Source organism: Mustela nivalis (assembly GCF_964662115.1).
Source record: "Mustela nivalis genome assembly, chromosome: 1".
Lineage (NCBI taxonomy): Eukaryota > Metazoa > Chordata > Mammalia > Carnivora > Mustelidae > Mustela > Mustela nivalis.
In genome coordinates, this window is record NC_139020.1 from 15,154,945 (window position 1) to 15,180,805 (window position 25,861).

General features: G+C 35.7%; 1 protein-coding gene across 3 annotated transcripts in view; it reads left to right on the forward strand.

The window, feature by feature from the left end:
* Positions 1–25,861, forward strand: part of LTN1 (listerin E3 ubiquitin protein ligase 1) — a 69,482-nt gene that overhangs the window by 16,932 nt on the left and 26,689 nt on the right. For all 3 annotated transcript variants that reach the window (XM_082706394.1, XM_082706392.1, XM_082706393.1), the window contains exons 7-19: positions 1,237–1,410; positions 1,988–2,178; positions 3,133–3,268; positions 4,346–5,155; positions 5,744–5,785; positions 8,386–8,575; positions 9,043–9,282; positions 10,086–10,239; positions 11,278–11,422; positions 11,878–12,064; positions 13,587–13,746; positions 15,694–15,798; positions 18,723–18,865. In XM_082706394.1, the coding sequence (XP_082562520.1) occupies positions 1,237–1,410; positions 1,988–2,178; positions 3,133–3,268; positions 4,346–5,155; positions 5,744–5,785; positions 8,386–8,575; positions 9,043–9,282; positions 10,086–10,239; positions 11,278–11,422; positions 11,878–12,064; positions 13,587–13,746; positions 15,694–15,798; positions 18,723–18,865 (2,677 nt within the window). The remainder of the gene's footprint in view (positions 1–1,236; positions 1,411–1,987; positions 2,179–3,132; positions 3,269–4,345; positions 5,156–5,743; positions 5,786–8,385; positions 8,576–9,042; positions 9,283–10,085; positions 10,240–11,277; positions 11,423–11,877; positions 12,065–13,586; positions 13,747–15,693; positions 15,799–18,722; positions 18,866–25,861) is intronic.

The window sequence follows — 25,861 nt, forward strand, 5'->3', positions numbered from 1 at the left end:
AAGGTTTTATTTTTTCAAGTAATCTCCACAAAATGTGGGGCTCAAACCTACAACCCTGAGATCAAGAGTCTCGTGCTTTACCAACTGAACCAGCTAGGCACCCCTTTACTCTCATTGACATAAATTTTTATTGGGTACAGGATTAAATACAGGCAGTTGTTTTTTGTTGAAGATATTCCACTGTATTCTGACTTAATATTGTTGCTATTGAAGTTAGATGTCAGTCTTACAGTCCTTCCTTTGAAGGTAGTTTGTCTTTTTCCTCTGGCCACTTTTAAGGTTTATTCTTTGTTTTGGCTTTTGTTTTTTTGTAGTTGCACCATTATGTGTCTTGTTGTGGCTTTTTTTCCTATGTATGCTGCTTGGGATTTTTTGGATTTCTTGAGCTGTAGATTGGTGTATTTCATTGGCTCTACAGAATGCTCAGCTATTAAGCTCTTCAGATATTTCTGTTGCTTCATTCTCTCCTCTCGCTTTGGGATTCTGATTTAATATATATTAAACCTTCTTTATCCTCTGTGTCTTATGTTGTCCTTGCTGTTTTTCATCTTTTTTTCTCTTTCTGTGCTACTTGGTGGATAATTTCTTTTGCTCTTTATTTCTCATTATCTGTTCTTAAACTGTGAATTGAGTTCTAATCTTTCTATCATGTATCTGTATTTCTTTCTGCCTGTTTATTTCTAGTTTAGAAATTGTGCTTCATTCTTTTTCACATTTGCTGTGCTTTTTCTGAGATCCTTTTTCCTTTCAGATTTCTTTAAACCTTTATTTCTTTGAATATAATAAAAATTGTTGATAAGGAATTTATAACTGATAATTCTAAGATTTAAAGTCTCAGATCTCTGTGTCATCTTTTGTTTCTGTTGATAGTGGCTCATGGTTTCTTAGTTTTTGTTTGTTTGGATGTGTTTAACTTTGTGCAGCCTCGTAGCCTTGTGCATCAATAGGAATAATATGAGGCCCCAGCTGAAGGCCTCAGCTACTGGAGAGGATCTGTGTTTGCTTCAGCCAAAGAAATAGAAGGTTGAATTCTTTCTGCCTTCCCTTTTATGTGGTAATTTCTAATGTCTTTTCAGCCCCCATACTCTATGGAAGACTTTAAAATGTTTTTTGTAGTCTTTTTAGTTTTATTAATGAGAGGGCTAGTATGAATAAACTATCAGCTATTAAGTAAAAAATTTCGTTTTAGGTCTGTTAGGCTTTGATTTAATCCAGCTTTTCATTTTTTTGTTTTAGATCCGCTCAGCTTATTTTGAGTTAGTTTCTGCTTTGTGCCAGCGTATTCCACAGTTGATGAAAGAGGAAGCATCTAAAGTGAGCCCATCTGTTCTGCTTAGCATTGATGACAGTGATCCCATTGTGTGCCCAGCTCTCTGGGAAGCTGTACTTTATACACTCACAACTATTGAGGTGTGTAACAGAGGTACATTTAATACATGGGGAGTATTTGTTGTCTTAGAAGTTTATATTTTAGAAGCCTTAGATATGTGTGAGAGAGAGCCTATCGAATTATACTATCTAAAACTTACTGGGAAAAAAATGCTTTCTTAGAAATAAAATACTTAATCCGAAACTTGGTATAAATCTTTAAACTGATTATAAAATGGCATTGAGTTTTTATTGTACTTTTTTGTTTAGCCAGTATCAATTATTCTTTAAACCTTATGTCGTCCAGTCAAGTCAGTATATCTGAATCTTATATTTAAGATTGAATACTGCTGCCCGTTTTATAGAACGGCTTTTATAGAAGTCTTTTAAGTTAATTATTTCTGATCAGTTCTGTCCTAAGCATGTGGGGTATATGATTTCTATATGTAATAAATTTATTAAAGTTTCTGAGTTTTAGTTTAAATTGTTTTAGTTTTAGTGTTAAGAGATTTTAGCCTAAGTAGAATACATGATTAATACTTCTGAGAGCCCGTTTGTCTCCTAATTGGGAAAAGTATTCTATGATCTCTAATTATTAATATAATATTTCCTTTGTTAGGACTGTTGGCTTCACGTAAATGCAAAAAAAAGTGTGTTTCCGAAGCTGTCAGCTGTGGTTCGTGAGGGTGGTCGGGGTCTGGCTACTGTCATATATCCTTATCTTTTGCCATTTATCAGCAAACTTCCTCAGACCATTACAGATCCAAAGTTGGATTTCTTCAAAAATTTCCTCACCTCTGTTGTTGCAGGGTAAGAAGTTTAAATTTCTTGATTGTTAAAACAAGAGATTTTTCTTGTTTGCATACATGGATAGGATGACATACTCATTATTGTCTTACTTAAATTTTCTCCATATTGTTTTGCTCTTCATTAAACACTTTTATTAAAGTTTTCAGAGAATTACAATTGGAATGCTTTTCTTGGGTACTTTTAAGGCTTCGGTGGTAATACACAGTAGAAAGTGCAATGAATATATTAAGACCTTAGATGGACATAGACCATTTTTAAAATGTCATTTTTTGGTATGTTGTGATACATACAAATGCCCAAATGGAAAAAAATGAACCTCTGAAGAGTTTGTAACTTCCATAAACTTAAATATGATAGCTATTTAAAGTCATAATTAAAACAAAAATTTCACTGTACTTGTTGAACTTAATAAAAGATACTCAGTTTTATCTAGTAAAATATACTCAGTTTTTTTAAATGATTACAAAATTATTTTTTACGGGGTGCCTGGGTGGCTCAGTGGTTTAAGCCTCTGCCTTCGGCTCAGGTCATGGTCCCAGAGTCCTGGGATCGAGCCCCACATCGGGCTCTCTGCTCAGCAGGGAGCCTGCTTCCTCCTCTCTCTCTCTGCCTGCCTCTCTGCCTACTTGTGATCTCTCTCTCTGTCAAATAAATAAAATTTAAAAAAAAATTATTTTTTACTACATTATTATCTTTATTTAAGTCCTGTCTTTAAAATTTGGAGGTGGATTTGTTTCTGAATAGAAAATAGTTGTGTATTCTCTTTTGTTGACGTATTTGAAATTGTGCTTTTTTCACACTTCAAGTTCTTATTGTTCTTAGTTTTCATTTTAAGAATTATACTGTAAAAAACTCTCTTCTTTTGGTATGATCTATGTCTTTATTTTGGTGTTTCTGAGTTGCGTATTTTCTTTTTTGTGAAAGAATAAGCCATAGTTATTTATTATTTCTTAGGCTATCAACAGAAAGAATAAAAACCAGCTTTTCAGAATGTTCAGCAGTAATATCAGCTTTTTTTGAATGCTTACGTTTCATCATGCAACAAAACTTAGGTGAAGAAGAAATTGAAGAGATGCTCGTCAATGACCAGGTACTTACAAATGTAAAAATCATCAGTGCCTTTGCACATTGCCTTATAAAATTAAGCTCATTGTATCTTGTCATTTTATTAATTAGTCTTCATATAGATTTCATTTTTAAGTAATGTGTATTTCTGACCAGCTAAATAAAAATTCTATGTTATTGGTTGCCAGAATAATACCATAATTTCTGAGTACTAGTTAGTCTCTGTATGTGCAAACCCTGTTTTGTAGAGTTGTAACACATTATTTGTGGCCTTTTATATTATATGTAAATTATACAATAATTTGTTACTTCTAAAATATTTAACTCCTTTTGTGAAATATTGTGCTTGGCTTTTAGAACCAGTGATGAAAGCAAGTTCTGGAATATGGTTCCTTATGTTAGGAAATTAATGAAGTTACATAAGCATAGATCCTGCTTGATATCTCACTTAATTACTCTTCGTAATTTAAGAAAAAGGGTTCTGAATTCTGTTGGTCCTATATGTCTTTCATATTAATTTAGAAAAAAGTAAAAAACTTGAATAAGTTCAGGGTATGCGAAGAAAACTGTATTATTTGTTAATGACCAATAATTTTGGTTAATTATATCATAAGAAGAATAATTTAGGGGGAATGCAGTGAAATCTTTAACCTCTTTGTATGTTATGAAAATGACCTTCAAGTTGACTCTTTAGAATTTTGAGGGGGAAAAATTCAACATTTTTCAGTTATTAAATACGGAATTTTATAGTGTTTTACAAATACCTTGTGTTTTTTTGTGTGTGTGTTTTTTTTTTTTTTTTCTATTTTTTTTTAAATTTTGAGAGAGAGCAAGCAAGCAAGCAAGCAAATGAGAAGAGGGGCAGAGGGAGAGATATAGAGAGAATATTAAGCAGGCTTCATGCCCAGCTCAGAGCCTGACTCAGGACTTGATCTCAAGACCCTGAGATCATGACCTGTGCCAAAATCCAGAGTTGGCAGCTTAAGGACCTCCCCGCCCTTGTTTATTTCATTTAATTTATTTTTTTATAAATACCTTGTTTAAAACTTTATTTCTATTTCTCCTGAAAATGGAACTTTTCCATTTCTACCTTCTCTTTTAGTTGATTCCTTTTATTGATGCAGTTCTCAAAGATGCAAGATTGCAAGACGGGCAGCTGTTTAACCATTTAGCCGAAACTTTAAGTTCCTGGGAAGCCAAAGCAGATGTGGAAAAAGATGATAAAAAAGCTCACAGTTTGGACAAAGTGCTGCTAAATTTTTGGGAAAGACTGTCAGAGATCTGTGTGGAGAAAATCAATGAGCCAGAAGCTGATGTGAAATCCGTGTCAGGTGTATCTAACCTGCTACAGGTCCTTCAGAAGCCAAAGAGCTCGCTGAAGTCGAATAAAAAAAAAGTTGGTAAGGTTAGATTTGCCGATGAGCTGCCTGAAAGTAATAAGGAGAATGAAAAATGTGTTTCCTCAGAAGGTGAGAACAGTGAAAGCTCTGAATTAATGACTGAACCTTCTCTCACTCATAATTGTTCAGAGCTTATATCGCCGCTAAGGAAGAAACCTTTGGAAGACTTGGTCTGTAAACTAGCAATGATGAGTTTTAACTATGTCAATGAGCAAAAGTCAGAGCAACATCTGAGGTTCCTTTCTACTCTGCTCAGCTCTTTCTCTTCAACCCAAGTATTTAAAATGCTGTTAGGTGATGAAAAACAGAGTACTGTCAAAGCCAAACCTCTTGAAATAGCCAGACTTGCACAAAAAAATCCTGCAGTGCAGTTTTTATACCAGAAACTGATTGGTTGGCTAAATGAAGATCCAAGGAAGGATGCTGGTTTCTTGGTGGACATTTTATACAGTGCCCTCCGTTGCTGTGACAATAATATGGAGAGAAAATATATCTTGGATGATCTCATTGAGGTATTGTTGTTTTCTATCTCTTTATTTATTTAAAGATTTTATTATTTGACAGACAGATCACAAGTAGGCAGAGAGGCAGGCAGAGAGAGAGGAGGAAGTAGGCTCCCTGCTGAGCAGAGAGGCCGATGCGGGGCTGGATCCCAGGACCCTAAAACCATGACCTGAGCCGAAGGCAGAGGCTTCAACCCACTGAGCCACCCAGGTGCCTCTGTCTCTCTCTTTAAACTGTAATGGTTTATATTGCCACAATAATTATAGATAAAAGTAGAATGAGACCCACATGGAGGTTATTCTTGGGTGGTTTCTTGGGTGTGAATATCTATTTAAAGAAGAGCAATATATTCTTCCAATTTTAGTATATGTGCTGCCAAAGCAAGCACAAGCAATGTATTCTTGATTGTGATGGGGAAGTGTGTGAGACCAGTATGTGTTGAGTAAGTATGGTAAGTTGATGAATGCTTGGTAATAAAAGGCAGAGGTTTTTAGTCTACTTTTTAACGTTGAAGTTGCTAAAAAAGTTTTTAATTTTGTAGTGATTACATGGTGACTTCATTCCTTCTAGCAGATTATTTCTCTCTCCTCTTTCAGGGGGATCTGAAGTGGAATTCTATTCTTCAGGTCATCGAAAAGGTATCTTAGGGATTTTTTTTCTCCTTTTTTTGTATTTGTGGGTATAGGAAAATTAAAACCAGTCATATTCACATGCTGTTAGAGAACTTCCTTCTTATTGTACCTTTCTTCCCACTATTGGGAAAGCTTTTGCTGTTTGCTTTTCTGAGGTATTATTTTTCTGGATAGGAGTATCCACAAAGCGGGACTAGACTCTGGAAAATCCAGTGTTTCTCCCCTAACAGATAACAAAGGGAGAGTTAAACATTTGATTACCTTTAAATTAAGACTATAAATTTTACCCTTAATCTAGTTACGCTTTCTTCTATAGACATGGATTGAGTGGTTTTAGGTTTGGCTAGAACACCTCAGGAAATTGAGTTTGTCCCACTTTGGAATACTGTACGGTAAATTAAGATCTTGCAGGCTTTGTCTGATCGCCACTTGACTAAATAAGAAAATTAGTGATAAAAATAATGAAAAGAAATCAAGGAACCTAAGCCATTTAGAAGTTTTAGAAATGGCTTAAGTGTTTTATCCTAATGAAGATGTAATGACACAATACTTCCAACCATAGAAACGTTTAGACTAGTTACCTAAAATTTTTTTATTTTAGCATTTTTTATTATTTTTAAATTTTATATAGATAACTTTTTTTTTTTTAAGATTTTATTTATTTATCAGAGAGCGGGGGGGAGAGAGCGAGCACAGGCAGACAGAATGGCAGGCAGAGGCAGAGGGAGAGGCAGGCTCCCTGCCGAGCAAGGAGCCCGATGTGGGACTCGATCCCAGGACGCTGGGATCATGACCTGAGCCGAAGGCAGCTGCTTAACCAACTGAGCCACCCAGGCGTCCCCAGATAACTTTTTAATTTACAGGTTTTTTTTCCTCTATCTTTATTTCAATTATGGTAAAAGCCCCATAATAAAACTTGACATCTTAACTGTTTCTGAGTTTACAGTTCAGTGGTGTCAACTGTATTCATAGTATTGTGAACCAGTCTCCAGAATTTATCTTGGAAAACTGAAACTCTATGCCCACTAAATAGTGACTTTCTATTTCCCCCATTAGTTTTTTTACAAAATAAACACAGAATATTAATTTACTGCTTTTCGGTCAGAGATATAACATATCAGAGAGCATTTGTATTAGTTTATCCAGTACCTTCTCTCTCAAAAGGCAGGGTATATGAAAAGCCAAATTATCAGAAAACTACTTGGTAAGTCTAGAATCAGAGCAAAAAGGGTTGGTAATTTGGTAAGAGAAGACCATTTCCAATCTAGGAATGCACTTGGCAGGTAGTTTAAATATTCATATCTGTTTGGAAGACTATCCCTTCCTGACTACCTGGTCTCTTCAACCCCTTAAAGCTGGTCAGTTTCTGTGGATTTGTTAAAACATTAGTATTGTACTTCATGTCTTGCTAACTTGAGGGACATTTAGAAGTTTACTTCCTGGATTCTATAAAATAGATCAGTTTTATTTAGTAAACTGTATTAGCAAAGCCAATGTTAGAGCTATCCAGACTCTAGTTTTTTCTTTTTTGTGCAACTTGATTAGAGTTATAAAGTCAGCTTCTTTAAACACAAACCTGAATTTTGTAACCGGAAAAGGACTTTAGAGATTTTCTAGGTTAATCTTCATTTCTAAAATGAAGAAAGAGGCCCAGGTTGGTTAAGAGATTTGTTCAAGGTCGTAAAGCTTAGGCTAAAATAAAAGTTCTGGTTACCTAAGTTTCTTAAATAAGAGGATTAACAGTTTTTTAGGCACTACCCAATCCGCACTTGGATTTTTTTTTTTCCAGATTGCTTTGAAATGAACCAAGTTGCAAATTCCTTTCTTGTCAGCCCTAAAGCAAAAGAAGCTCTGGAAACATGGATCAGCATGCTTTTGGGGGTGGATTTACAGTTTTTTTTTTTCTCTTGCTTTCCCACTCCATGAAAATAAACCAGTTGCTGTTAGGTATCTGGCCTCAGTTACTATTGCAGAGAATAAGAGGAAATAAGAAGGCCCATTGTTCATATTGAAGTAGCTTACCACCATTAAATAATAGTTCTTTAATTTTAGTAAAATTAATGGACAAAAATTTAAAATATAGAGCATTTTAAAATCTGTCTTTTCAAGTTGATCCATTCATTATTCATTGAACATATCTGCAGTGTTGATAGCAGGTATCAAAGAAGTTTAAGACAGTCTCTACTCTCAAGGAACTTACAATCCCATTGGAAACAAGACATACACAGATGAAACATTATAAATAATAATACAATCCAGTAAGTGCTTTAGAAATTCAGAGAAAAGCAGTGCAGAGTATGGACTAGAGTGGATGGGGGAGATTTCGTAAAGCAGGTGGGCTTTGTAATAATTCCGAGAGGATGGATGGGATTTTGATAAGTAAAGAAGAGGGGAAATATTTGTGGTTGGGAAGATAGCATGAGTAAAGCATGAAAGTGTATGTAAGCAAGGCCTAGTGGGAACAGAGACAATACCAGCTTTCTTAGAACTTGAGGAAGAGTGGGGGGCCATGCTGGTGAAGGGAGGTAATATAGTACAAGTAATATTTTAGGCAGATACATTTTTTGATCTTCCTTCTAATCTTTGCTTTGATTTTATGGTTTTAGGCATGTTCTAGTTCAGATAAACATGCTTTAGTAACTCCTTGGCTAAAAGGAGAAATCCTTGGAGAGAAGTTGACAGCCTTGGCAGATCACCTTTGTAGTAAGGACTTGGAATCCTCGGGATCTTCTGAATCTTACTTCTCAGAAAGATGGGCTCTTCTAAGCTTGGTATTATCCCAACATGTTAAAAATGGTAGGCAAATATATGGCTTTTGTTTTTTAGTAGGGAATACATTTTCACTTTTGGGGAGGGGTTCCATGTTTGCTTGTAATTGATTAAAAATAACAAAACTTCATTCAGATATTTTAATCTTATTAGCACCCTAAATGTTTATTAATCTTTCTAGCATGACTTGGAAGACATTGTAATACTTTCAGTTTTATATTCTAAAGGGTTTTAAATAACAAAACTGTTCAGTAATTTTGTAAAGCATTGCTTTTTTTCTTTTTACTTAATTAAAAATTTTTTTTTTTACATGAGGGCTTTTATGTGTGAGAGATCAGATTGATTTTTTGGTATAAGTTCTTTTGTCTACTACATTTTTTAATACACAGATTTAATATTTTTTAAATTTTTAAAATATTTTAAAATATTTTTATATTAATATTATAATTTATTTTTTAAAGTTTTTTTGTCTGTGTGAACTTTTTTCCCTCTAGATTACTTGATTGAAGAAGTATATGTGGAGAGAATTATTGTTAAACTTCATGAAACTTTATCCAAAGGAAAGGAATTGTCAGAAGCTGAAAATAATGACTTGTCAGTGTCTTTTATCTGTGATGTGGCCTATAACTATTTCAGCTCAGCAAAAGGATGCTTGCTAATGCCATCATCTGAAGACTTATTATTAACTCTCTTTCAGTTATGTGCTCAGAGCAAAGAAAAAACACATTTGCCAGGTAATAGCCTACTGCTCAAATGTTTTGTTGGGAATCTCCGGCTCTGACCTTCATAGTGTAAGTGCCCAGGCTTTATTAATTGAATCATAATGTACTTGAAAGTTGAAAGCATTTTGAGTAAAGGGGTGCAAATCTTAAACACTTTCAGCTTCAGAAACCAAGTTAAAGATGGATATGACATTATGTCTAAGTTCTTTCTTGATACCAAAGATAACAGTTTAAGAAGGGGCCATGATAGATGAGTTAGAATCTTAGCCTCTTTACTGAGTGGCTGTGGTTTGGCAAGTTGCTTAATTTCTTAATGTCTCAAACTCCACACTCATTAAGGGGCAGGTATTAATATGTCTTTCTCTTCTTCACTGTTGGTAGATATCAAAAAGAAATTGAAATTGCCTTTTTAAGGACTATATTGCCTTATATATTAATTGAGACTTACTTATGAAAGGAATGTTAAAAAATACTACTATTGTTACCCCTCCTCCCACACCCTTTTATACTAACTTCTCTATTTGGAAAAGGTGTAATAAATTTTCACATCTCCAAAAAGAAGAGTGCTCTTGTAAATAAGTTCAGAGAGGAAGAAAGCTAACTTTAAAAATCTTAACTTTTATTTACATGGCATGAGCTACCTTGTATCGTTACAAATTTATGATATAATTATTTTGTTTTGGAACAATTTTCTATTTTCCTTTTTTAGCAGTATCTTAAAAATCTCAAGTCTGCACTGAGTTATTTCAGACATTTTGTACTGATGATAGTTGCTTCACAGGGATTACAAATTACTGTTGACATCTTGATTTTAGACTTTCTTGTCTGTAAACTGAAAAATACTTGGCTCTCTGGTGTGAATTTATTGATCCACCAAACTGGCAATACGTATAAACAGAGTACCTTCCTACGTTTGTCTGCTCTGTGGCTGAAGAACCAAGTTCAGTCTTCATCTTTGGATATCAAAAGGTAATTAATGTCTTTTGTGCTCATTTGCTCATTTGCTCTCTCTTTAATGCCTGATCACTGTCTTGAAATAAGATCCCATGATTAATATGAATGAATATGAAAAACAATTTGCTATATAAGAAATCTATATAGGATATAAGAAATCTGTGGGACTTGGGGCACCTGGATGGCTCAGTTGGTTGAGCATCTGCCTTCAACTCAGGTCATGATCCCAGGGTCCTGGGATCGAGTCCCTGCATCAGGCTCTGTACTCAGCAGGAAGCCTGCTTCTCCCTCTCACACTCCCTTTGCTTGTGTTCCCTCTCTTGCTGTGTCTCTCTGTCAAATAAATAAATAAAATCTTAAAAAAAAAAAAAATCTATAGGACTCTAAGAGAAGATCCAGACAAAAAGATTTTTCCAAAAGGAATTTGTTTTAATGATCATTCATTTAAACTCCCTTAGTTGAAGAGTGATTTGTTTTAGAATATCTGCTGGACTCCAGATTTATGCTCAGTGATGTGATGGTGGTGCCATCCTGTTTCTTGTGGGCTGGCGTGGATTATAGCAATGACCTCTCATGGCCACCACACACAGTGATTATTCTTCATTATTTTGGGGGGCCTGGTAGCTACTGTTTTAAGGTGTTGAATTGCAAATATATTTCACAACTCATGCCTAAATCCATATGTAAAAGTGAAAAACCAAGAGAATGCTTCCAGAGGCTGTTAGGGTTAGGTCATATATTTTTCTGAACATCATGGTTTTGTTCATACAGTAAGGTATCTGTATTTCAGAAATATCTGATCTGAAATAAGTCAAGGCCCCTTCATTCTGAGGTAGAAGCAGCACTCAATTCCAAATCATAAATAATGGATTAAATCCACAATTTTGCTGTGTACATGTTGAATTTAGGGTAGAGGAGTTGCTTAGCTTCATTTTTTACTAGGCTTTCATTCAGGTAAGTTGTTAACCTGCCACAGGGTATTTAATGTGTACCAGGGTGGTCAAGTTAGTCATAGTGTAACCATAATAGCTATGTTGTTTGTATTATTTTCAGTCTTCAAGTCCTCTTGTCTGCTGTTGATGACTTGCTAAATGCACTTTTAGAAAGTGAGGATACTAATCTTTTGGGAGTATATATTGGAAGTGTAATGCCAAGTAACAGTGAATGGGAGAAGATGAGACAGTCTCTTCCTATGCAGGTATGTTTAAGATTGAACTGTGCTTGTGTTATTCTGAAGTTTGGACTTTCTGCAGCCTTGGACATTTTTATTTTGTTCTGGGGGAAAGAAAAAGTAAACAAACTGTCTTCTTTTGGGGGGAGGAGAAAAAAAGGTGAAATGAGTATTTGCTTTGCCTTTACATCTCTGAATGCTCATATATTGGATGTTTGTTTGTAAGACAGTGGCAGTTGCTGTGGTGAATTGAAGGAGTCTTAAATACACATGTTGATAATTTCCTAAAGTAAAACCCAAACTTGTAGACTTCTGTGATTTTGCTAATAAATTAGTAATAACTTCACTTTTGAAGTTATTCTAATAACATTTTGAAGATACTCTAATAATTTCATTTTTGTTCCCTGTCTTAATTGTATAGGTAATAGATAATTTAGAATATCTAATGATTTTGTATATAATTTAATGTATTCTTTTTACAGTGGTTGCATAGACCTCTTTTAGAAGGAAGATTGAGTTTGAATTATGAGTGTTTCAAAACAGATTTTAAAGAACAAGATACAAAGAAACTTCCCAGCCATTTGTGTACTTCAGCATTATTGAGCAAAATGGTATTAGTTGCACTGAAAAAGGAAATAGTCCTAGAAAATAATGAGCTTGAGAAAATAAGTAAGTATATATGAGCATTCAGATATAATAGAAATGTTTTGAAGTAATTACAATTTTGGAAGAATTTTTATTAACCTGCAATTTAGTTAAGAATCTTCCATTCCTATTAGCTGTTTTAGTGATTAAAAACCTGAGGTTACTTGAGTGATGAGTGGTAAATTGCAGATTGGGTGGAAACATACTGAAATCTTTCTATAATCTTGTTAGCTGTAGAGCAGAATTTGGTATAATATCAGTTACTGAAGCTGGTAAGACAGGTAGATCCTATGGCATATATCCTTAAAGAAAGTGGTTAAGTGAGTCTAGTATTTCATCAAGGATTCTGAATTTTCAGTTCTTGAACCACTATATCTTTGTGTTCATAGGGATATGTGTGTATCTATATACACACACACCACACACACACATACATTTTTTTTTTTCCTGGCAAATAGAGCTTCAAATGTTGAATTCCAAGGGGATTTTGGACTTCAGAAAATTCCCTCCTTCCAGGAAATGGTGTAGAATTGTAGGAAGCAATGTGACCTATATAAAATGGTATTAAAGGTACAGAGGATTTGCATAATTTCTCTGTCTTGTTTGTAAGCCTTCAGCTATAGCGTAGTTACTAGTAGAAGAGAACATATGTCCTGGGGAAGAAAGCTTCTCCACAGGCAGTTAAGGGCGAGGAGTTTAGTACAGTTTCCATTGCCCACAGAGGGAATCTATACAAAATAGAACTGGAAATCAGAGTGATGATCTTTGTAACACTTGTTCTTGTCAACTGTGTTACTAATGACAAACTGACAACATTATGTATTTAATCTCCTTATCAATCCTATCAGATATTATTGCTGTTGTTTTTCTCACCTTGTTGTTTTCTTATCTTGAGTTGATTAAAGTTACTTAGCTTGTAAGGGAGAGGATTAGATTTTGAATCAGGTCTCAAGTCTTCTGACTCCAAAATCTATATGTGGCTTTACAAGAGAGAGTTGTAACTAATTATGTAGTCTACTATAATATGCTAGGTTTTGTGATAGGTACTGGTCATTGAATTTTCACAGCACTCCCTGTGGCAGATTTTCATACTCTAATTGATAACTATACGTACAGCTCGTTTGAATCCAGACCAGTCAGTCTGTCTTGGAGATCCCCACCCTATTTACTATATCATGGTATTTCCCATTTCTTAACATTGGCTTGACCTTCTCATTTCAGCTGTTGGGTTCCTTAGTTGTTTTTTCCTGTAAGTATCTTGTTAACACTTGTGGCAAAAATAGTAGGAAGATTCTTCCAGTGTTTCTGGTAACTTAGGCTTGTCACATTCTTAACTAATCAGAAAAGGAACCAAGTAAGATTTGGAAGGAGACTCATATTTTGTATCGAATATTCTCAGAATTCATTATCATAAAACATCTCAAAGCAGATTTGAAAATCATTTTATAGACTGATGGACATAGCAGTATTAGAAAATGGGACAGAGAAGTGAAAATGATCAAAGGCCTCTTCACAGAACACTCTTGATGTGTTGTCCATTCTATAGTTGCAGAACTGCTCTATTCACTGCAGTGGTATGAGGAATTAGATAATCCACCTGTTTTTCTAACTGGATTTTGTGAAATGCTTCAAAAGATGAATATTACATATGATAACTTATGTGGACTTGGTAATACTTCTGGCCTTTTACAGCTGTTATTTAACAGGTAAGAATTCCTTTCAACTTCCATTTTTATATGATAATTTTACTCATTTTTGGCTTTGTTTCTGTAAAATGTAAGCTCACTTCATGCTAATCCTTCAGTCAGAGGATTGATCTAAATTAAACCCAATTCTTTTTTTTTTAAAGATTTTTTAAAAAGATTATTTATTTATTTATTTGACAGACAAAGATCACAAGTAGGCAGAGAGGCAGGCAGAGAGAGAGAGAGAGAGGAGGAAGCAGGCTCCCTGCAGAGGAGAGAGCCCGACGCAGGGCTCGATCCCAGGACCCTGGGATCATGACCCAAGCCAAAGGCAGAGGCTTTAACCCACTGAGCCACCCAGGTGCCCCTAAAGATTTTATTTATATATTTGAGACACAGAGAAATCGTAAGCAGGGGGAGGGATATAGGGAGAGGGAGAAGCAGACTCCCCGCTGAGCAGAGAGCCTGACTCCGGGCTAGATCCCGGGGTCCCAGGATCATGACCTGAGCCAAACAAAGACAGGCACTTTACCAACTAAAACACCTAGGTGCCCTACATTAAACCCAATTCTTAATGATAAATACTTTGTGGATTCAAGTTCTCGATTTACTCATCAAGATATTTGAACTTTGCCTGTGTTCTTAAATCCATAAATACATTCAAGAATGGGACAGATGACAATGAAGGAAACAGAAACTTTGTAGAAGTTGTTTTGGTATCTGTGATCAGTCCTTCCACTATTCTCAGATCTAAGCTTTTACTTTGCATGTTGATACAGATGTGTCTTTTTTTTTTTTTTTTTTTAAAGATTTTATTTATTTATTTGACAGGCAGAGATCACAAGTAGGCTGAGAGGCAGGCAGAGAGAGAGAAGGAGGAAGCAGGCTCCCTGCCGAGCAGAGAGCCCGATGCGGGGCTCGATCCCAGGACCCTGGGATCATGACCTGAGCCGAAGGCAGAGGCTTTAACCCACTGAGCCACCCAGGCGCCCCTCTTTTTTTTTTTTTTTTAAGATTTTATTTATTTATTTGACAGAGATCACAAGTAGGCAGAGAGGCAGACAGATAGAGGAGGGGAAGCAGGCTCCCTGCTGAGCAGAGAGCCCAATGCGGGGCTTGATCCCAGGATCCTAGAATCGTGGCCCGAGCTGCCCACAGAGGCTTCAACCCACTGAGCCACCCAGGTACCCCCCAGATGTGTCTTAAGATTATAACCACGGGGGCACCTGGGTGGCTTAGTGGGTTAAGCATCTGCCTTCAGCTCAGGTCATTACCCCAGGGTCCTGGGATCGAGCTTCGTATCAGGCTTCCTGCTCAGTAGCGAGTCTGCTTCTCCCCTCCTTCCTGCTCATGCTCTCACTATCTGTGTCTCTCTTAAATAAAAAAATAAAATATTTTAAAAAGTTATAGCCACAAAACTTTCTTACCTGGTTGAGGAAGTAGGTATTAGAGTAATCATATCAGTTTTAGTAGTTAGTATTTAGCCTGTTGAAATTACTGTGTTGAACTGCTTCCCTTTGTTTTTCACTAGCCAATAGTGTTTTGAGTATGCTCTATAGTTTCAGGGGTCCCAGGCTGAGCACATCTTTCTCTGCAATCTCAGTCCATGTACTTGACACTTAGAACTTTTGCTGGCTGATATTAATACCTTGGTTCTTCAGCATTAACCAGTCTTGGTGTCCTGTGGAATATGTCCTTTTCCCAGCTGCAGACTCTGGTGCTCAAGCCTAATCTCCTCTGTTGGGATTCGAAGGGCTTTGGGATGAGAGTTCAGTACCAGTTGTAAAGGAGTGTTGAAAGCCCAAGTCTCCCAGTCCATTCAGTAATGACCATTGTTTTGGGGCAAAAGCCCTATGTGAATTGATACCCTCATGAGATAATTTACCTAATTCTGTAAAGGAATCAGGCAAACAGTCTTTAAAAATCTTAAACACTATGAAAATGGATTTTTTCCTTTTTCTTTTTTAGATCCATGGAAAATGGCACCCTTTGGTCTCTCATTATTGCTAAGTTGATCCTTTCCCGAAGTGTTTCATCGGATGAAGTAAAACGGCATTACAGGAGAAAAGAAGGGTATTCTTACTTAAAATGTTTGTACTTTGTAGTTCGTTGTATTTGGTTACTTTGGCAACCCCAACTAATGAATAATCTCTAATCAATCAAGGAAACCAGGTTTAAGAAATGCAATTAAATGAAAGGAAATGAGAATTGAAAGATTTTATTTGTTTATTTGTGGGGGGGGGGAGAGAGAGAGAGTGAAGCGAGCATACACAGAGCAGACTCCGTGCTCAGCAGGGGACCTGATGTGGAGCTTGATCCCAGGACCCTGGGATCATGACCTGAGCAGAAGTCAGAGGATTAACCAACTGAGCCACTCAGGTGGCCACCCCGCCACCTGATTCTGATTATAAAAGTAATAGGGAATTAACTAGAGAAGTATTAGAACTAATTACTAATGATGGATTTATACTTGACAGAAAAATCAAAAACTATTCTATTCAGTAGTAATTAAAAATGACATAGGAAAAACGAGAGTCTATTCACAATGACAACAAAACTGTACCTAGAAACAAATTTACAAAAAAAATACAATATAAAACTGTAGTAAAGATTACAAAAGAAGGTGGGAAGATAAATTATAAAAATGGTTGTATCAATCTCTAATTGCAGTGCAATCTCAATAAAAATTCCAGCAATATTTTTTGAAAAACTTGACAAACTACCTTTGAAGAAAAAATGCTCAAGATTTGATAGGGGGGAAAAATGGTAGGAAATTTCTGAAAAAGTGAAAAAGACTTGCCCTACCAATAAAATAAGTAATATTAAATTGATGAATAGATAAGTCATTGGATCAAGATACAGAGTCCAGAAACTAATCCACACAGATACAAGGATTTAGTTTTTGATGCAGGTGGTGAGTCAATAATAAATGATGTTAGGAAAACTGGATTGTTTGAAAAAAAAAGCGAGGTACCTCTCTCTTAACATTAAACACAAAGATGAAGTCCAGATGAGAGCTAAATGTAAATAACAGATCTATATAAAAGTATCAAGGGAAAATAAGAGGCTCTGTATAATCTTATGGGGAAGATCTTAAAGCACAAAAACCCAGAATCTGTAAAACAAGTGATAGATATTTTTGTAAAAATGAAAACTTCTAGCAACATAAGTACCCATCAACAGATGAATGGATAAACAAAAAATGTGGTACACACAAACAACGGAATATTACTCAGCCTTTAAAAGGAAGGAAATTCTGACACATCTTATAACGTGGATAAACTGTGAGGACATTTATGCTAAGTGGAGAAAACCAGGCCTAAATGACAAAATATTATATGATTCCTTTTATGTGAGATATCTAGAGTAGTCAAATCCATAGAGACAGCAGATCAAATTGTGGTTGCTAGGAACCAAGGAGAGGGGAAGTGGGGAGTTCTTGTTCAGTGAAAATTTAGTAGAAAATTCAGAGATACCAATTTTGTGAACTGAAAAGACTTCCAGAGATTGGTTGCACAGCATTGTGAATGTACTTAACACTACTGAGCTTACACTTAAAATAGTTAATTTGGTAAAAATTTGGTAAATTAATGTGTATTTTACCCATAAGTAAAATTTTTTAGAAAAAGAAAACTTCTGTATGACAAAAGTGGAGTAACCAAAGGTTAAAGGACAAGTGACAAAATGGGAAAAAACATTTATAAATTAACAAAAACTTAATGTCCATGATATACAAATAGCTTCTATTAATCAGTAAAACCATCCAAATTAAAAAACGTATCAAGGACTTTAACAGGTAATTCATATATTAGTCAGATAGTCAATGGTCATTTCATTTGTGAAATGTGAAATACGAAAGGATTTGCCATAGTAATAATGATAGAAATACAAATTAAAAGCAGCACATTTTATCTGTCATCTTGCTAGAAATTAAGAAGATCCATTAAGTGTGCAGTCACACTTGTTTTGGTGACAGTATAAACTGATTATGCTTTTTAGGAAAGCAATTTGAAATTAACAAAATATAAGACATATCCTTTGCTCTTGTAATTTCTTTTTCTTTTTTTTTTTTAAAGATTTTATTTATTTATTTGACAGAGAGAGATGACAAGCAGGCAGAGAGGCAGGCAGAGAGAGTGGAGGAAGCAGGCTCCCTGCTGAGCAGAGAGCCTGATTTGGGGCTTGATCCCAGGACCCTGGGATCATGACCTGAGCCAAAGACAGTGGCTTAACTCACTGAGCCACCCAGGCGTCCCTGCTCTTATAATTTCTACTTCTAGGAATCTAGACTAGTATTTTGTTTGCACATATGCAGAATAATACCTTGCTCACAGACATTTATTGCAACTTTATTTGTAAGGGCAAAATTTGTGAGAAAAATCAATGTCCACTACTAGGGGCAATAGTTAAATTATGATAGTATGGGATATTTTTCTTTTTGTTCTTAATTTAGTTATGTAGCTTTAAAATAGAAAGTAATTTATACTATATATTCTGATATAGAAAATTCTGATACTCTATATTCTGATATAGATATATATTCTGATATAAGTGGCAAGTATATTTAGAGTTAACAGTATATTTAGAGTGATCTCATTATATGAATAAAATTCAAGTATATATATGCACTTATATCAACTATCAACTCATAGAAAGGACACAACTGGTACTGTTTAAATGAGTCTTTTGACTTTTAAGGAGAACATAATCACCATATATTGTATAATTAAAAAAATTCTACGTGGGGGTGAAGTTATATATGCTTATGTTAAAAATTAGAAGCCTGTAAAAAGGAGAAAAAAGCAGCAGAAAATATCCACAATTCCATCATCCAGAACCAACAGCTGTCAGTCTCGTCATTGTTTCCTTTTTTACCCCATACACTTAATATAGTGGCATTATTAGTCTTTTTGAATATTCTGAAGGAGGAAGAATTTTCTGAAACCACTGCATGTTTTGGATAAATATAATTCATATTTTTCCTTTTCTTTGAACAGTTTTTTCCCACTAACAGAAGGTAATATGCATACCATTCAAAGTCTCTGTCCATTTTTGTCAAAAGAAGACAAGAAAGAATTCATTGCTCAATGTATACCTCCCCTTTTGGCCTGGACTAAGGAAGATCTTTGCAGTACTAATGGTTAGTGCTTGATAATAAATATTTCTTTAATTATTGCTTGAGATAAAAGAAGTATTTCTTAACATCTAAATCCAGATCTAGCAGAGATTAATTGAATTGCAGCTGATTTATTCCTAGTTCATACTTTTGCTACTTAACAAGTTGGCAGTCAATAGGATGAGTGTCATTGTAGACTGTTAACCATTTTGTAGTGCAGAAATGCTACAGACTTAAGGGAAGATTAAAACAGATATCCTTTCATTGTTTATTTGTCCATAACATTTTTAGCTATGCTTAATTTCTCCCTTGTCAACCAATGATTAACATCTAAAGGTAACAGAGAAATAGCTTTTTTTAAATTTTTAACTTTTTTGGGCCCTCTGTACTCTTATTAGTTCATTTGTTTATTAATTTAATAAACACTTACTGAATATGGCTCTTTGGCAGTTCCTTTTGTAAAGAGGACAGATATAAAGTTATATTGTGATACCCAATGTATCAGAAACACATCCTGCTTTGTGTGTTAAAGCAGCAGACCAGGAGTTCCCCACTCTGCATTGAGGCATCAGTAGTGATTTCATAAAAAAAAATTTACCTGGGCGGATGAAGGATGGTTTTTCATATGGATGTAGTTGGGAACAGGCATTTGAGGTACACAGAAACATGAAAGAGTGTATAGAGTTCAGTTTGGCTGGCATTTGAGGTAGAAAAGGCTGGGGACAAAGGGTGTAAGATGCACAAGGATCTGGATTTTGGACTTTAAGAGGTAGGCAGTAAGGAGCTATTGGCTCAAATTAAGAGCCTACTAGGAGAGCAGTGGTACGGTCTCATTAGAAAGATTATTTTGATAACTGTGACAGGTGGATGTGAGGGAAGAGAGATTGCGGTAGAAGACAGACAGGAAGCTATTGGAATGTCTTTATTTTTTTAATGTTTATTTTATTTATTTTTTAGAGGGGGGAGGGGTGGGGGGGAGAGAGAATCTTAAGCAGGCTTCATGCCCTGCATGGCAGTACTCATCTCCAAACCCTGAGATCATGACCTGAGCTGAAGAGAGAAGAAGGGGAAGCAGGCTCCCTGCTGAGCAGAGAGCCCGATGCAGGGCTCAATCCCAGGACCCTGAGATCATGACCCGAGCTGAAGGTAGAGGCTTTAACCCACTGAGCCACCCAGGCGCCCCGACCCTGGGATAATCTTAATGAGAGATAAACAGAGCTTAAATCAAAGCATACATGAAAGAGAGGGTCTGGAAATGAAAAGATTAAGGATATAGAATTGATGGGGGTCTGTGATTCTATTTCTGAATTGGGTAGAAGGAGGTAGGGAAGGGGTAAACAGGGAGCTAGTGTTAAATTAAGCTGGCTGTGGAGTATTACTCAAAATGGAGATTGTCTGTCGACTAGATGGAAATACTGCTTTCAAAGCCAAGGTCATATAGGTGGTAGCATAATCTGTAAATGAGGATGAGCTTGTCCAGGGAGAGTGAAGAGTGAGAAGAATATCAAGGGAACACCAGTACATAGATAGATGGGTTGTGTGGGTGGGGGGAGACAGGAGAATAAGGACTAAAGATAAAAGCAGAGGAGGAAGTTTTAGGTAGTATTCACCATCTGTGTTAAATGCCGCAGAAGGTCAAATAAAATTCAGGACTGGAAAGTGTCCATTAACTTTGGGATTATTGGAATGAAGAGTAGTGAGAAAGGGGAGGCAGATAGTTTGTTCTAAGTGTTCAGTGAAAATGGGTGTAGAAAGAAGGCGAGAGCTGGAAATGAATTGAAGGTCAGAGGGAAAATCGGTGTTGCAGGGAAGGAGTAGAAGATAGAGAGACGGATGATCGCTCCCACTGAGAGGAGAGGGGTGGGATCTACTGAGAAGATACCAGCCTTTTGTAGGGGGAGTGACTTTCTTCTAGGAGAAGTTAGGAGAAATGTAGGATGGATGCAGATGTGAATAAAGAGAGGGTAGGGACCTCGATGTATTCCTTACAAATAAGCTTTGTGTCTCTTTGGGCTACATCATTTCATGAGTGAAAACTGGATTGCAGATTTTAAGAAGGATAGTGAAAGTTTGAACGTAGGGGAAGAAGAACACACCTATCAATAAACATTTGTCAAAAAGAATTACCCTATGGCGCCCAAAGCCAGACGATGTTAAAAAAAAAAAAAAATTATTGTGGCATTAAGCTGTGTAGTTGTGTTCATTGACAGGGTGAGATTGTAGGGACTTGCAGTTCTGGAATGGGGATGCAGTTGAACTGGCTGTGCATAGAGGACAGGGGGACCTGATGGGAGTGAGGTGGTCTCTCCAGCACACATTATAACTGATGGATGGCCAAGGGGAAAAAGGGGCAGAAGACAAGGCTGCAGTGTCACACAGCTGTTTGCAGTCACACAAACAGTTGTGTGGAGGCCCTCTAGGAGGAGGAATGTCTTTGAGATTTGACAACTAATTTTGTTCTTTCAACCAAAACAATGCAGTAGAATTAGCTAACAAATAGTTTTAAACATATAGTTGTTAGAAAATCTGTTGTTTCTGATTACACTTGAGCTCAGCCTATTCAGTTTTGCTCTGTTTCATTTTGTTTTAAGAGGACTTAAAAAATTGCTCTGCCTTTAAAGGGAGATTAAATATATCATGCATTTTTTTTTTCTTTATTCCTCGGTTCCTTTTTACCTGCAGGATAAAAACCCAAGTCCTTGGTTTGGCCTGTTGGACATTTTACAATCTTATTGCAACTGATTTCCCCAGTTTTACTTCTTTTTGCTTCTATCCTGGATCCCGACCATGTTAAATCTTCATGATTTTTGAACATTATATACTTTTTTTCAGTTTTATTGAAAAATTATTGACATACATTACTATATAAGTTTCAGGTATACAGCATGATGGTTTGATTTACATATATTGTGAGGTGATTACCACAGTAGGTTCAGCTCACATCCATCTTCTCATATAGATATAATAAGACAGGAAAAAAAATTTCCTCCTGATGTCAACTCAAGATTAACTTTAGCAGCTTTCCTATATATTATATAGTAGTGTTAGCTATAGTCATGTACTTTATATCCCTAGTAATTATTTATCATATAACTGGAAGCTTGTGGCTATAATTCTTCCTCCAAGCCCTGCCCTTCCCCATCCTCTCCCCCTGGTAACCACAGTCTAATCTCTTTTCTATGAGTTTGGGTTTGATTTGGTATGGTTTGATTCTACGTACAAGTTAGATTATACAGTATTTGTCTTTGACTTATTTCACTTTAGCATAATGTCTTCAAGGTCCATCCATGTTGTCACAAATGGTAAGATATCCTTTCTTTTCTGGCTGTGAACAGTACTCCATTCTATATATATATATATACCACAACTTCTTTTCCATTTCATTCATTGATGGAGCCTTGGGTTGTTTCCATGTCTTGGCTATTGTAAATAATATTGCTATGAACATGGGGGTGCAGATACCTTTTGGAGTCAGTGTTTTGTTTCCTTTGGATATACATTGACCTTTGGACAACATGGGTTTGAATTGTGTGGGTCCACTTCTATGTAAACGTTTTTTCAATTAAATACAGTATAGTATTATAAAAGTATTTTCTCTTATGATTTTCTTGGCATTTTCTTTTTTCTAGCTTACTTTATTAGAAGAATATAGTTAATATATATGTGTTAATGTCAGTGCAATTGTTAAGGCTTCCAGTCAACAGTAGGCTGTTAGTAGTGAAGTTTTGGGGGAGTTAGAAGTTATGTACAGATTTTCAAGTACATGGATGGGGGCTTGGCGCCCCACCCCCCACCTTATATGAGCTTTAACTATATTCTCAGAAATGGAATTACTGGATCATATGGTAGTTTTAATTTTTTGAGGACGTCCATACTATTTTCTATAGTGGCTGTGCCATTTTACAGTCTCACCAACAGAGCATAAGGGGTCCATTTTCTTCATAGCCATGCCAGCATTTGACATCTCTTATCTTTTTGATGATGTCCCTTCTGATAAGTGTGAAATAATATCTCATTGTGATTTTAATTTGCATTTCCCTAATGACTAGTGACATTGAGCATCACTTTATATATCATTTGGCCTTAAGAATTTTTTTTGGAAAAATGTGTATTCAGGCCCCTTACCCTTTTTAAAATTGGGCTAATTGTTTTTTTGCTGTTAAGTTCTGTGTGAATTCTTTATATATTTTGAATATTAATCCCTTACTGGATATATGGTTTGCAAATTTTTCCCATTCTGTAGGTTGTCTTTTTACTTTGTTGATGATTTATTTTGCTGTGCAGAAACTTTTTAGTCTGATGTAGTCCCACTTGTTTATTTTTTATTTTGCTTGTGCTTTTGGAGTCGTATCCAAAAATTAATTACCAAGGTGCATGTTAAGAGCTTTATTCCTGTTTTCTTCTGGGAATTTCATAGTTTTATATATTTAAATCTTTAATTGATTTTAGTTAATTTTTGTAAGTGATAAAAGATATGGGGCCAGTTTTATTATTTTACATGTGAATAACCAATTTTCCCAGCACCATTTATTGAAGGGACTATCTTTCTCTATTTAGTATTCTTGGATCTCTTGTCAAATATTGATTGATCATATTTTGGGCTCTCAGTTCTGTTTCATTTGTCATTTGTCTGTTTATTGCCCTATTATACTGTCTTGATGACTGTAATAGCTTTAGAGTATAGCATGACATCAGGAAGTGTGATACTTCCTGCTTTGTTCTTTCACAGGATTTCTTTGGCTATTCAGGGTCTTTCATGGTTCTTTATACATTTTAAGAGTGTTTTCTCTGCTTCTGTAAAAAATGCCAGTGGAATTTCACATAGGGATTTCATTGAATCTATGGATGGCTTTTGGTAGTATCGATATTTTTAACAATATTCTTCCATCCATGGCATGGAATACCTTTTTACTTATTTGTATCTTATTTGTGTCTTTGATGTCTTTCATTAATGTCTTGTAGCTTTCAATGTAGAGAGATCTTTCATTTTCTTACATTTATTCCTAAGGGGTTTTTTATGCCATTGTAAATAGGATTTCTTTCTTTCTTTCTTTCTTTTTTTTATTTTTTCAGAATATTTGTTGCTGTTGTATAGAAATGTTACTGATTTTTTTTTTTGAAGATTTTATTTATTTATTTGACAGAGAGAGAGAGATCACAAGTAGGCAGAGAGGCAGGCAGAGAGGAGGAAGCAGGCTCCCCACGGAGCCGAGATCATGACCTGAGCCAAAGGCAGAGGCTTAACCCACTGAGCCACCCAGGCACCCCGAAATGTTACTGATTTTTGTATGTTCATTTTGTATCCTGCAACTTGACTACATTCCCTGATCTTTTTTGCTTGAGTCTTTAGGATTTTTCTTTATATTATATCAGGTCATCTGAAAAGAGACAATTTTCTTTCCTCCTTTCCATTTCTGGTACATTTTATTTCTATTTATTGCCTGGTTGTTTTAGGTAGGACTTCTAGTACTATGTTGAACAGGAATGATAAGAGCAGGCATTGTTGTCTTGTTCCTAATCTTAGAGGAAAAGCTTTCAGCCTCTCAGCGTTGAGTATGATGTTAGCTGTAGGCTTGTGATTTATGGACTTTGTTATAGTGTGATATGTTATTTCTATACCTAATCTGTTAAAAATTTTTCATTATGAATGAATGTTGAATTTTGTCAGATGCTTTTCTCTGTGTGTCCTGAGATGATCATATGATTCCTTTCTTTCATTTTATTAATGTGATGCATCACATTGATTTGCATTTATTGAACCATCTTTGCATTCCAGGGATAAATCCCCCTTGGTCATGGTGAATGATCTTTTTAATGTGCTGCTGTATTCAGTTTGTTAGTATCTTATTGAGTTTTTCATCTATATTCATTAGGGCATTTGCCTGTAGTTTTCTTTTCTAGTAGTCTCTTTTTCTAGTTTTGGTATCAGGATAATGCTGGCCTTGTAAAAGCAGTTTGGGAGTATTCCCTCCCCTTCAATTTTTTGGAAGAGTTTAAGAAAGATTAATGTTGGTTCTTCTTTAAATATTTGGTGAAATTTACCAGTCAAGCCATCTGGATCTGGGTTTTCCTTCATTAGATTTTTTTTTTCTTTTCTTTTCTTTCTTTTTTTTTTTTTTTTAAAGATTTTATTTATTTATCAGAGAGAGAGGGGGGGAGAGAGCGAGCACAGGCAGATAGAATGGCAGGCAGAGGCAGAGGGAGAAGCAGTCTCCCTGCCGAGCAAGGAGCCTGATGTGGGACTCGATCCCAGGACGCTGGGATCATGACCTGAGCCGAAGGCAGCTGCTTAACCAACTGAGCCACCCAGGTGTCCCTCTTCATTAGATTTTTCATTGGTGATTCAGATTTTGTTTCTTCCTGAGTCAATCTTGGCAAATTGTATGTTTCCGAGAGTTTTTCTGCTTCTCCGAGGTTGTCCAGTTTGTTGGCATATTGTTGTTCAACAGTAGCCTCTTACGATCTTTTGAATTAACCAGGTGATACCAGTTGTAATTTCTCCTTTTTCATTTTTAGTTTTGTTGATAGTCCTTTCTCTTTTTTTATTCCCCTGGTTAGTCTAAATAAGGATTTGTCATTTTTGTTCAAAAATCATCTCTTTGTTTAATCTTTTTAAAATAAATTATCTATTCTCTGTTTAATTTATTTCTGCTCCAATCTTTTTTTCTTTCTTCTGCTGACTTTAGGCTCACTTTATTCTTTTGCTAGTTCCTTAAGGCATAGAGTTAGGTAGTTTATATGGGGATCTTTTTTGCTTCTTAGTGTAGGCATTTATTACTGTGAACTTCCCTGTTAGAATTGCATTTGCTGCATCCCACAAGTTCTGGTATATTGTGTTTCCATTTTTGTTTATCTCAAAAATGTTTTAGTTCCCCTTTATTTTCTTCTTTGATCCATTGGTTGCTTAGGGGAGTGTAGTTTAATTTCCTTGTGAATTTTTAATTTTTCACTTGTTACTGATTTCTAGTTTCTGGCCAATATGGTCAGAGAAAGTACCTGATATGATTTCAGGTTTTTTGA